Raw genomic sequence first — 12,602 nt, forward strand, 5'->3', positions numbered from 1 at the left:
GCAAAACTCACTTCTAACCAAAAGAAATGGGAAGACCTAGAAATGCACTTTAAAATTAGACTCAGCTCACCTAAAGAAAGAAAAAAAGAAACTGAAGTTCTTCCCTTTCAGGGAAACTGGAATATTCCTTGTTAGTCAAAATTTAGAACATCTGTTAAAAAAAACAAAAACAAGCAAACAAAAAAACAAAAAAAAACCAAAGAACAACCACCAAACAACTTTCTCTTCACAATGTTATTACAGATCTAATAATTGCACAGAATATCTACTCCACAGGCTGTAAGAGGACTTATGTTGAATACAGGTTAAGGATGATACATTAGTAACTGATAATTTTGTGGTAAGTATTTTATTTGTGGCCTGTCTTCCATTAAGTCTCACTCGTTTTCTTTCAGGTGTATTTCAACATGGCAAAACTTGTCAGGTTATCAACAGATTAAACTGTGTTTTCCACAGACCGAGCATCATGGATTTGCAGTAGCACAGACTCTACCTCCCATGGCCACTACCAATGTAGCAATGCAACTGGAGAGTTATCACTCCTACTTAAGGTGATCTGAGCACTCCTTTTAGTGCTCCCAGCTCAGTCTACCACACAGACCTGCCTGGTACTTTTCAGGCAACAGTGAATCAATATCAGATTCACCTCCCTATTGACAAAAGGACTTCCTGACAATCTGAAGCGTTAATTTCTTAAAATGAGAGCTTATAATGAGGTTAGAGACAGAAATCTAAACAGCAATCCAGGCAGCTTGGGTCATACCCATCTCCTGATTTGCTGGCGCTGGAGGATTAGCTCAGTATTCTCCTCCTTTATGCCAAATATTTTTGGAAGGATCTCAGTGAGGGTCAGAACAGCATTTTCAAGATTGGGAGCACAGACCTGCTGTTCCTGCGCACATACTAGTTTACCTTAAGCTACAGGAGATGCTGTCTGCTATTCCACATCAGTGCCCTAGAGCACTAAAGGCGACTTCTCCCCTATAACAAGCCTTAGCATCAGTCACGGTGGATGGAGTAGGCCCGAGTACAAGCTGAGGCAAAGCAGGCTCTACTCACAAAGCTGTTGAACAAAACATGGATGAGATGTAATTCCCATGAGGCCAAGGAGCTCTGGACATCCAGAGATCTTCCAGCAAGGAGTCCACTCGCACTAGAACCACCCCCTCCCCCCCCTTCCTTCGCTTCACTGGGCTCTCGGGATCAGGCTCAGTTTGATGGACAGCTCAGTTTTCCACAAAGTTCTCAGAAGTGAAACAAGAACAGGAATCCATGACACTCACCACATCTGTGCTTGTAATCTTGGCCAGAAAGTCTGTTAGGCTGTCACCAGAGAGCGATCTGTCCCCATCATCGAGCTGAAGGCCACAGATGGCTGCTCCCACACTTCCAGTTGCTATCATTGATGGTGGGTACATGGTAAAGTTAAAATCTGTAAGAACAGATCTGGGAATTAGTCCAAGCCCAGACCAGAAAAGCTGTAGAACAGAGGCATCAACATAAAAGCCACACCCAAGAGTAAAAACGTAGAAAAACTCTTGGGTCTGACTGAGCTCATTAGTCACACTACTCATCACAAGTAGTCAAAGGAGATGTAACAGATCTGCAAATTAAGATGGAAATGCAGTTTAGTCTTTTATTCTCATTGATGCATAAAGAAAATCTGGAAAATTTTCAACAGTCTTAGTTAAAAAAAATAAAGGAAAGAAGAGAAAGGCTTTCTGTAATCAACATCAGAAATTTGGATCTTAGTCACATTAGAGCTCCATGTATAACTAGAAAACTAACTGGAATAAGGTTTCAAAAAACAATGAACTAAGATTTTAAATCACATCAAATTTAAAGACTTGATTAACTCAAGCATTTAAAGAACTGTTTGGGAAAGGGATTTTAATTAACAATTCATCTTTACTACTCTATGTTCAATATCTTTGCAATTAGCAAATGAGAATACTTACAGCTATGCTATCAAAGAAAAAACAAATGCCACATTTGTTTCTTAAAAAAATAATAGTAATGACAATTTGAAAAGCATTTCAAAACTTCTCACCCATCTGTGGAAATTAGGAGATAAATGAAAATTAAATTGAACGCTCTTGTGACCTTTATAAGGCCACCTTGTGTTTCATCCTGCTGAGGCACTGGCTTACCTGTACTTCTTTTACCTAACATGATTCTTGTTTTTTCTAGATTACAAATATCTTCCTAACATAAAACTTGGTTTGCAAGTTGTTTTAATCAACAATAGCTCATTAATAAACCCTTCTCTACCAATTTTCAGTCGGAGGAGGAGAAAGAAATCCAAGTAATATCTAGTACAAAACCAAAAAAAAAAAAAAGAAAAGCTCTTGATGTATTCAGTCTACTTTACAGTCACGTGGATACTGAAGACTGCCCTTCTGCTTAGGACATGTGCCAAGTCTTCTCTATTTAGCTAGCATAAATACTGTATGTAATTCTGATGATTTCTATCTAACTGCAGAAGTTTTAAACAGAGCTTTTTCTCCCTCAGCCTCCCAAATTCTTAGATGGCAGACACTGGAACAGATGTGGAGACATCATACTCTTCTCAAGGCTAAAGTACGTCCCTGGCATCCATGAGGAACAGAGCAGTAAGACTGCGACTCTGGTGATAACATTTATTTACAGGGACAGGAAGATGGATGTCAGAACTGGGGAAATAAAGGAAAGAGCTGAAATCCTCACACAGACTTACCTGTCTCATGGAGCCACTAAAAGACAACTACTTGCAGGTCATAGCTGCACACAACTGACCCTTTCACCCACAAAAACTGAGCTCAGAAGACTTCACACTCAGATACTTCTGAATGAGCAAATTCCCACTAACAGAACCAGTTAGTATGGACTATTATTATTACAAAAATAATAATTATACTGTAGTAGTGTATATAGAGGAAAGCTGATGGGCTTGGCAATTTTTTATATTGCCCTAATTAACAGTTAAGTCAGGGGGAGACTTGACCCTTACTTGTCAGTATTGGACACAGCCCAGTGAGGGCTCATCTCAGCGCACATCACAAATCACGACACGAACATACAAAGAATTACAATTCCACTGTCAAAATCAGTGTTTCATATTTGCCTCACATAAATTCATCCTGCAGAGGAACCACCCAGCCTGTAAATATGTGGTGTAAACAAACAGCACTGCCTGATACATATAGCACAAGCATTCCCAGAACGTGCTATCCTCAGTGCCTCTGCCCATTACAGTTCTTACTGGGCCATTCCCCAAGAATATGTAATACAGTGAGATCTTAAGCAGCACTCACTACTTCTTCTGACAAGACATCTTGCTTGAAAACAGACGCTCAAAACAGCCTTTGCTTTTAAGACATTCTGTCTCTTCTCACTTACTAGAGGGCCTAGGTCTTGAATATGATGATTGTTACAGCAGCTCATTCCTGCACAAACTCACCCACAGATTGGGCAGCTAGTGGCTCTGTGGAAACATGGGCCTCCAGTTTACAAAGTTCAACCATGAAAATCAGGAATGATTCCAGGACTCCAATAAACAGGTATTTTTGTAAAGTACATAAACATTTATATGTTTGAATGATAGTCCAGAGAAAAGAAGCTCTGGGAACACCTAACTGGCAAGGCTGTACCTTGAATATTGTGCTCAGCTTTAGGCCCCTCACTACAAGAAAGACATTGAGGCCCTGGAGCATGTTCAGAGAAGGGCAACAAAGCTGGTCTAGAGTCTGGAACACAAATATTCCAAGGAGTAGCTGAGGGAACTGGGGTTGTTTAGTCTGGAGGAGGCTCAGGTCACTCCCTCCAACTATCTGAAAGGAAGTTGTAACAAGGTGAGGGTTGGTGCCATTCTGCCAAGTAACTAACTACTGATAGGACAAGAGGTAATGGTTTCAAGTATGCCAGGGAAGGTTGAGGTTGGGTGTTCAGGAAAAAAAAAAACAACAACAACAAAAAAAACCCCAATATTCTCAGAAAGAGTAGTGAGGTATTGGAACAGACTGCCCAGGGAGATGGTAGAGTCACCATCTTTGGAGTTTTTCAAGAAAAGGGCAGATGCAACACTGACTACATAATTTAGCGGTATGGTGATGATCGGTTGATGATTGGACTAGATGATTTAAGTAGTCTTTCCAACCTTAATGATTATGATTGTGGCCTTCCAATACTAAAAGAAAGCTTGTAACAGGAGAAAGACCAACTTTTTTTTTTTTTTTTTACACAGGTGGCTAGCGAGAGGACAAAGGGAAGCAGTTTTAAACGAAAACAGGGGAGATTTAGATTAGATGTTGGGGGAAATTTTTCACTGGGAGGGTGGTGAGGCACTAGAACAAGCTGCCAGAAAAGCTGTGGATGCTCCCTGCCAGAGGTGTCCAAGGCCAGGTTGTAGGGGCCCTAGGAAAACTGACCTAGCAGCTGACAGTCCTGCCCACAGCAGAGTGGAGTGGAACTAGATGATTTTTAAGGTCCATTCCAAGCCATGCCATTCTGTAATTCATTCAGCCCCTGGAGCAAGTAAAAAATGTTTATAAACAATTAAGAAATATTCAAACAAAATTTATGGGTCCAAAAACCTTTTCCCACAGAGTGAATCCACTAATTTATATAGAAAGGAATTAAAGAAGGATATATTTCAACAGATCTGCTTCCACTCTTGTACATGCTGCAATTGCTTGGGTTTAGTGTCACCAGGTTAAGCCCTCGACTGGGAACAATGAGTTCAGGCTCTTTGACTTCAGTACATTTCAAATCCAGACACAGCAAGTTGTCATGGGAGCTGATGGCATTACTGGCTGATAACATGCGTAACAAAGTAGGCTGCGACACAATACCTGCTTAAGTACCTACGAGAGTACTGACTTCTATCTGGCAAATCTTTTTTTTTATTCATTAGCATGAACAACCGTGCTTTACCAAGGAGGTGGTGGGATGCATCTCCAGTATTTGATTTTCAGACTTAACAAAATGCCTTCTAATTATGCACAAGAACTAAGGAAATACCAGTGACAACAGATTTTCCGTAATTTATCCCTCCTTGTTGTAATCTTCAGGTAAGACATTGTAAAAAAAAAAAAATAATAATAATAACTCTTAAAAGAGTTTTTGGATGGTCTGTACAGTAGCTATAATGCAGTGGGTAAGAACAAAATGCCTCCACTGCAACCCAAAATTCACACTAGCAGCAGGGAAACAGATCCTCCTGGAGGCCCAGATGCCCATGTCCTTGCGAGTACTTCCACAACACAGCATTACTCAAAGTGTCTGGCAGGGGAGAACAGAGTAATGGGGGATGCTTATGCTGTGCACCCAATGAATCACAGAATATCAGTGACTGGAAGAGACCTGAAAGATTACCTACTCCAATCCCCCTGCCGGAGCAAGAACAACTAGATTAAGTCACACAGGAACACATCCAGGTGGATTTTGAATGTCTCCAGAGAAGGAGACTCCACAACTTTTCTGGGCAGCCTGTTCCAGTGTTCTGTTACCCCTACTGTGAAGAAATTTTTTCTCATATTTATGTGGAACCTCCTATGTTCTAGCTTGCACCCACTGCCCCTTGTCCTATCACCGGATGTCAAATCAATGCTCAGTACAGCTCAAGCCACGTGTCCAGCATCCCCTTCGACCTTCCTTGGCTCCCGGAAACTTACGTTAGGATCTCCACATTACGTGAACGTTGGTTTTCCTTTTAAATCTACAAGTTACGCACTCCCAAAAACCGTCTTCATAGGAAGCCAAATAAAAGAGCCACAGTGCCCCTGCCAACTAGCACTGCTGTAGGTCGGCTTCCACGTGGGGTCACATGAGAACATTTCTATGCCCAGTAACCTTGTTAGTTCCCTTAATGTCATTCATAATGCAAATGAGACAGCAAGCAAATGGCCAGAGGCCCAGATTGACTAAAGCTCAGCATCCTGAAAGTCTTACACTGCCTCTAGCTCTAAACTAACTTCCCTCCATAACAAGCACCATAAACTTGGCTATCAAAGCTACACATGCCCAGCCTTTGTTGTGCAACAGGCAGCGATTTGTATCACTCGCCCCTATTTTTAGCATATTAATTAACTAATGCAACTGGTGAGGCAAGTGTCTCCAAATGGAGAGTGTGGCACCATTGTCTGAAGTCATCACCTCATCTTACGCTATTGAAAATCATGACAGTGACCCTCCTGCTGATATGAATTTAACCTGACATGTCCATAAAGGGATGGGGGGGTGGTGGACCAATTTTGTGCACATGGTTCTCCAGATCACCCTGGACCCTATTAGTGCAGAAAGAGCTCATTGAAAGAAAAGAAGCCACATTGTGCTAGGCCACCTAGAGGGTTGAATAGAAAAAGCTGAGGAAAAGAGCAGGCAGTGGAACAAAGGCATTAATTAACATATTTCCATATTCAAACAAAGTAATAACTACGTGAAATGTTTTCAAGGTGCAAAGAAAGCGTGAGTATTAAGCACCATATCTGATGGGATGCAGAACCCCTCCCCAAGTCTCTTACCTTTTATCAAGAAATTCCAAAAAAGCTTTTTACACGTTATTTTAGATTGTAATCCCCGTACCCCAATTCCTCTGTGGTAACTCAAATCTTGCCATCCTTACAGGTAAACCCACACCCAGACTTAAGACAAAAGCTTGTCCTGACATTTAAGAAAAAAAAAAAATCAAAATAAAAGGGAGAAGAGGATTTAAAACATTTGGCTTTTAGACGTGTACTTTCACTTAAAATTCTTGCTGGTGCTGATAAAATCTGAATTAGAGAGAGGACCTTATAAAAAGCGCTTCTTACAGGACACCTGAAATCAGGCTATGAGCTAGATCCCTCTTTCAAATCCACACATAACCCTGGTTAAAGCAAATCCAGTGCCTGCTCTCAAGACATAGCACTGACTTTTAACTCTGCAACTCTACATCAACATACAGAAGTCTTGTTGAAAGTAAAAGAGATAGCACAAGTCTAGGAAAGTACGAACATTCAAATACTTCAAGGAAAGAAACGGCTTTTTAGAAAGCAGAATTTGTTTTGCCTTCTATACCCAGGTAATAAGTGAACCATCCTCATCTTCAACTGCATCTTTTTTCCTTGAAAGACAATAAAAATCTAGTCTGACTTCTACAGGCAATTTCAGGGCTGGAAAGAAAAAAAAATATATAAGAAACAGCATCATTTGAAAGACAGCCACCTATGGACCAGACAGACAGATCAAATTCAGGGTACCTAGACTTCTTTCAAACAGTATGTTCTACACCAATGTATGCACATGCCAAGAATGTTTTTCTGCACATGCAGCAAATGTGACAAATAGTCAGGTACCCTGCAAAGAACAGTTGAGCTATTTTGCTGGCTCACTCCTGCAAGCAGATCCAGTGAACTTCACTATGTATCTGAATCAGGAAAATCAGAAGTTGACAGTCAGACTAAAGGACACAACCAGAGCTGGGAACTCAGAGTTACCTATGCAAGAAAACTGCTAGAAGGAAAAGTACATCAACACCAGGCTGAACATCCTCAGTGTGCCAAGTGCAAACTCCACCTTCTTACAATGACCTTTGTTACTGCTCTGGCTGCAGGCCATTATTTTAACAGCCAACATTCATCCCTAGAATTTGAGAGAGGCATTTGCAGCTCTGCAAACAAACAGTACGGGAAACTCTTCTCTTGAGAAAGGCAACAGTTCTTAAGGGTGGGAGAAAAGAGAATTTAAAGAATAGTATGTTAAGTCCATTGGGAGAACAGAATGATGACAGTCAACAATATCCATCTATAAACTGCTATTTAAATGCTTACATCCCAATTTCACCTAGCCTTGAACTTCACCCAGCCAGTGATATTACCATGAGGACAAGCATGGATTTTCATTTTAGGAGATAAGTTAAAAACAAAAAACAAAAAACAATAGGAAAACAATATAAGCAATGCTTTTGATTCTTGCCTGGTTTGATCCCAATGCACGCACTTCCAATCAGCTGCTTTCAAAAAAAAAAAAAAAGCACATGGACACTAGTTCACATGCTTTTTTGAATGCAGTCAGTAGATTTTTTTTCCTCTTGCTTTTGCACTTTACAATGCACAGAATTTTTTCCCCAATGTTAACTATTTCTGCTTTTAAAGGCATAATCAGCTGACTCCTTAGCACTTCAAAAAATGTTACACCAGTGCCAAGTATGACCAAAGAAGAGACTATTAAGTAAAATAGGATGCAGATGTAAGTGCTCCTTTCCTTTGAGTAGGTGGGAGGGCAGACATTTAATTCTACTCCTGGGTTATAATAATGCTAAGAAGATTGGCCTTGGCATTAATGTATTTAAACCATCCTAAATGCTAATGCTATCTCACAACCCAAGTGAGATAGAGACTGGAAAACATGCTGAGCACTTTACATAAGCAAGTATATGAGCACTCAACACAACATGCTCATTAGCTGATGATAAACTATTTCTGAACAACTATTTTTTATGATCATTATTGTAATTTGTTCTACAAATTCGATACGATAGCTTAATCAAGATCATGATTACATTTAGCACTTAAGCCATCAGAAGGTCAGAACTGCAACAGGTAGGAAGAACAGTAACTTATCTGACAGCATAGGAATTCTGCCAGTGTATGTCAGCAAAGGCTCTTTTTCCTTCACTTTTTTCTGCCTCATCTTCCCCAGTCAGATGGTTCTACACAAGTACTCCCCAGGCCCTGCCTGCTTGCTGATGGACCAGTAATGGCTTCTGGAGCTTCACTCTGCCAGAGAGTTTGATATACTAATATGAACTGTCCCACCCAGGAACAAGCAAGCCTTCTTTTGCCTAGCAATAAAATCATGAGGATTATTCTTTCTTCTGACACATAGTTATGCAAGAACTATTTATGCAACTACTATTACTTCACAACACTTATTTTCCTTCTATGAGTCTGATCCACTTAACAAAGCCTCTGTGGACTTTTTTCCTCTCTCTATGAAGAGCAGATTCAGACTAAAACATATAGTGTGCTTCATGTTCTGCAGGCACCGAACCTAAAATGTCTTACATTGGCTAAAAGGGAAAGAATGCACAGTACATTGCCCAGCAGGAGTCCTGAGAACCTCCTGGTGTTACACAGCACTCCACGTGGTTATCCTCCAGGTCACCAGGATTAGGGGAGTAACTGCAGTCTTTGCTCAGACAACACTTCTATTGCACTGATTTCCATAGAACTTCTGTCTGAGTAAGGACCCAGGATTTGGTCCAGAAGTAAACAAACAAATACCCACACATATAAGGGGAAGGAACAACAAACAACATGTTTCACCTTTCTCAGCTTTCTAGCATAGATGATTAAAGCCCCAGAAACAGTGGGCAGATATCTAGCACACACTACAAAACTGGCTTAAAACTGAAATACAAAAGCAAAAGTCCATACAAAGAGATGAGTCTAGAAATCTATACAGTTGCCCTCTGTCTCTGAAAATCTGCAGCGCTTTCTGCTTTCAAGTTTTATACACCATTCACATAAAATGCCAAAAATCTGTTCACTGTTATTGGCTTCTCTATTACTGCCTGTGCCCCAAAAATACACAGTTCCTCTTACTGGAAGCCTGGTTTGCCTCTCCTCCCTCAAAATCCATTCCTTTGTAGGTCCATAGACACAAAAAGCTATCCTCTGCCAAAACAGTGCCATGTACAGCCTCCATCATGACAGCTTAGCACAGGGAAGCTGTCAGATATCTCTAGTGCTGCACAACCTGAAAGAAGAAAGAATAAAAGGCAAGCTGAAGTGGAGGAAACAGGGAACAAACGGTCTTCCTCCTGCCTGCAACGTGGCACGTCATGTACATAGCTCTGCAGTCAAGACATTTCCTGCTCCTCCAGGAACAACTCCACAACTTGAAACACATGAAGTGGGCTCATGGCAGAACAGTGAGGGATAAAAAGTTACCAACAGATATAGCTAGGACAAGAGCAGCAAAGAGATGTGATTCTGGAGGTCAAAATAATGATTTCTCTTGGGCTTGCAAATAAGCAGGATCCTCTTAATCTGAAACAGAGGTAAGCATCTGGTTTTATTATACATAAAGGCAGAGAGTCTGGCTGCAGATCTCAGGTGCCTTTAAGTTTCATAAGATTCCTGAAGAAGATTTTAGCTTACAGCAGTGGCCACCAGCAGGGTAAGAAAATGAATGACATTGTGAAAGACAAGCACGTGTCAGCACATGCTGACACATCTGAACGCTGTTACTGTGCAGTGAGTGAAGCAGCTTGAAGAAAGCTGTCTTACGTACAGTCAGTTCCCAGACAAAAGGCTCTGCTCTCCCTCACTCAGCAGTATCCTGCTGGCAAAGATGCTGCTTTACAAACACAGGCAGAGCTGGTCCAGGGGTGTGCTTCACTGCCAGACCCTTCCAGAAGGGAACAAGGCTTCAGAAAGCATTGCAACAGTAGGGTAGAGGAAAAAGAAAACCTCTTGTTCAGAGAACACGCTTCTGTCTTGCCTAGAAGTAGTATGTTCAGATGGAACCAACAGCAAGGAGGGACACGCTCCAGTTTAAGTCATGCTCATGTGAATCATTACTCGCTGCAATGAATGGGGAGAGCGGCACAGAGAGAAATGCAGAGACTGAAAAACTACTGGAGAGCAGAAGTCATCACACTGAGATGAATCAGGACGGAAAACCAGAGACAGTACTGAGCTCAAGACTGAAGCCATTAGCCAACCATCAAGACCAGGTCTAGTAATGCTTCAGAATCAAAAACAGGCTCAACACACGCATGGAAGGAGCAAGGGAAAAGTCATGTCACGTCATATGTCAAAGGAGGTCATCTAGCTGAAAGAATGCAAATGGAGAAACGAAACAACAGACTTAATACAAGCTGGCAGAGAGCAGAAGCTCTCAGAGAGAAAGGGAAAGAAGAAACAGAATGGCCGATGAAGAGAGCTCCATAACAAATAAGAGAAAAAAAGGAAATAACAACTGGATCTGGAAATAAGATTGGTAAGAAGGGGCTTTTTTCACATAGGAGAGTAAGAACAGCATTGAGAAGAGTAGGGTAGCATTAAGCGGGTAGGGAGAGAATGCAAAGCCAGTATAAAGCTGATGTAACCGATTAATTTTAAAGTAAAATGCTAATTAGGCCAGAGATATCTGATGGCTTACCAAGATTGATCCTGTAGATTTGGAGCAGTATTTCTAATGAGCTCCATGTCCTTCTGCCTGAAAGGGATCACACAACAGTGGGAAAAAAAGGGAAAGCTACAGCACTGCAGTAACTGAAATGTTAATCACCCTAAAACAGTCCAAATTAGCATTCTTTAAAACATATCAACTGAGGTAGCAAAAACTGGCCTACATTGTAAAAACAGTCTCTACAAGAAGCAGGCATAGTGGTAAGCAGTTATGCATTGATATTATCCAAAAGCTGTATCTGATGTTCCTTTTCCGTCTGTAAATACACAATGGGAAATGACTCTCTCATAACTGCATATCAAGTTCCCATCACAAAAGACTACACATATCAAACTGTAGAGAGCCTACACATTAAGTCACGTACTACCCTGAAATACCCCTGTAAAACATGGCATGCTGCCCATCTACTCCAGATTTAGCTCCTGTGAAAGTCTAATATGGTTAATCCTTTCAATGAAAATTAGGGTACATTTAGCTTTTGTATACCAGAAAGAAAAAAAAGAAAAAAAACAGAAAAAAACAGGATTTTACAGATAAATATCTAGTAATTGTTTCCATGGAATAGAGACTTTTGCTCTTACGTAAAGCGTCAGAAACCATATACAACCAAACACAAGAAAAAATGAAAACATAATGGTTCCTTACATATGCTTTCACTGCTTACTTGAAAACAAGCTTGAGAAAGAATCCTAATGTTCTGGGTTGTTTTTTTTTTTTTAATTACTTTTAACATTTTCATTCTCAGTGCTTCAGTAAAGTAACAGGATCACATTAACTGGACAGGGTCCAGTTAAAGTTATAAAACTTGTCATTAGCCCAAAATGAATGTTATGTCATGACAGCTTCTACTACTTTGGCTATCCCATATCTGTTTGTACAAACAACCTGTGGCCCTCTGAAAACAGTAGTGAAACGGGCAGAACAGAAAATCAAACTAATTCAATCTTTCTGGCACCATGTGTTAGTCAGTAGGTACAGAACTGCCGGCACTTTACAGCTCCCCGCTACAATATCATCAATACACAGCATGAAGGCCTATTTGCAAACCGTCCCAAGAGCAAGAAAAGTTCTTTCAACACCACGATAAGGATCCAGAGACGAAAAGCCTTTGTGCCACCAGCAACTCATCTTTCCATCACACCACATGCAGGCATACCCAGAGCACCTTAGCCTACCTGTGGCACAAAGGGCAATGAACGTTTGTGCATGTTTCCGGATCAAAACCAACTTGTCTTTAGGTAGAGGCAGCTTCCGTAGAATGTGCTCAATGAAATCATGTGGGGTGACTGCTGCAAGGTTCCACTTCAACTTCCCCAGTACCACGAGCTCCCATTCCTGCAGGGGTTAGTGTGGAGAAGACAAGCCATAAGCAACCTGCAGAAAACACTTTATTTCTCTGATTGTAATTATATCACTACTAAATTGGTTTTGCGCAAAGGTTTTTT

General features: G+C 40.9%; 1 protein-coding gene across 1 annotated transcript in view; it reads right to left on the reverse strand.

Annotated features, from left to right (window-relative positions):
• The window catches only part of LOC104909362 (G1/S-specific cyclin-D2), a 32,554-nt gene extending 20,055 nt beyond the window's left edge, over positions 1 to 12,499 (reverse strand). The window contains exons 1-3 of the mRNA XM_010716591.3: positions 12,333 to 12,499; positions 11,128 to 11,184; positions 1,284 to 1,432 (exon numbers count right to left, since the gene is read on the reverse strand). Of these exons, the coding sequence (XP_010714893.1) occupies positions 1,284 to 1,418 (135 nt within the window). The 5' untranslated portion in view covers positions 1,419 to 1,432; positions 11,128 to 11,184; positions 12,333 to 12,499. The remainder of the gene's footprint in view (positions 1 to 1,283; positions 1,433 to 11,127; positions 11,185 to 12,332) is intronic.
• Positions 12,500 to 12,602: the final 103 nt, after the last annotated feature.

The sequence above is a fragment of the Meleagris gallopavo genome, chromosome 1 (assembly GCF_000146605.3).
Source record: "Meleagris gallopavo isolate NT-WF06-2002-E0010 breed Aviagen turkey brand Nicholas breeding stock chromosome 1, Turkey_5.1, whole genome shotgun sequence".
Taxonomy (NCBI): Eukaryota; Metazoa; Chordata; class Aves; order Galliformes; family Phasianidae; genus Meleagris; species Meleagris gallopavo.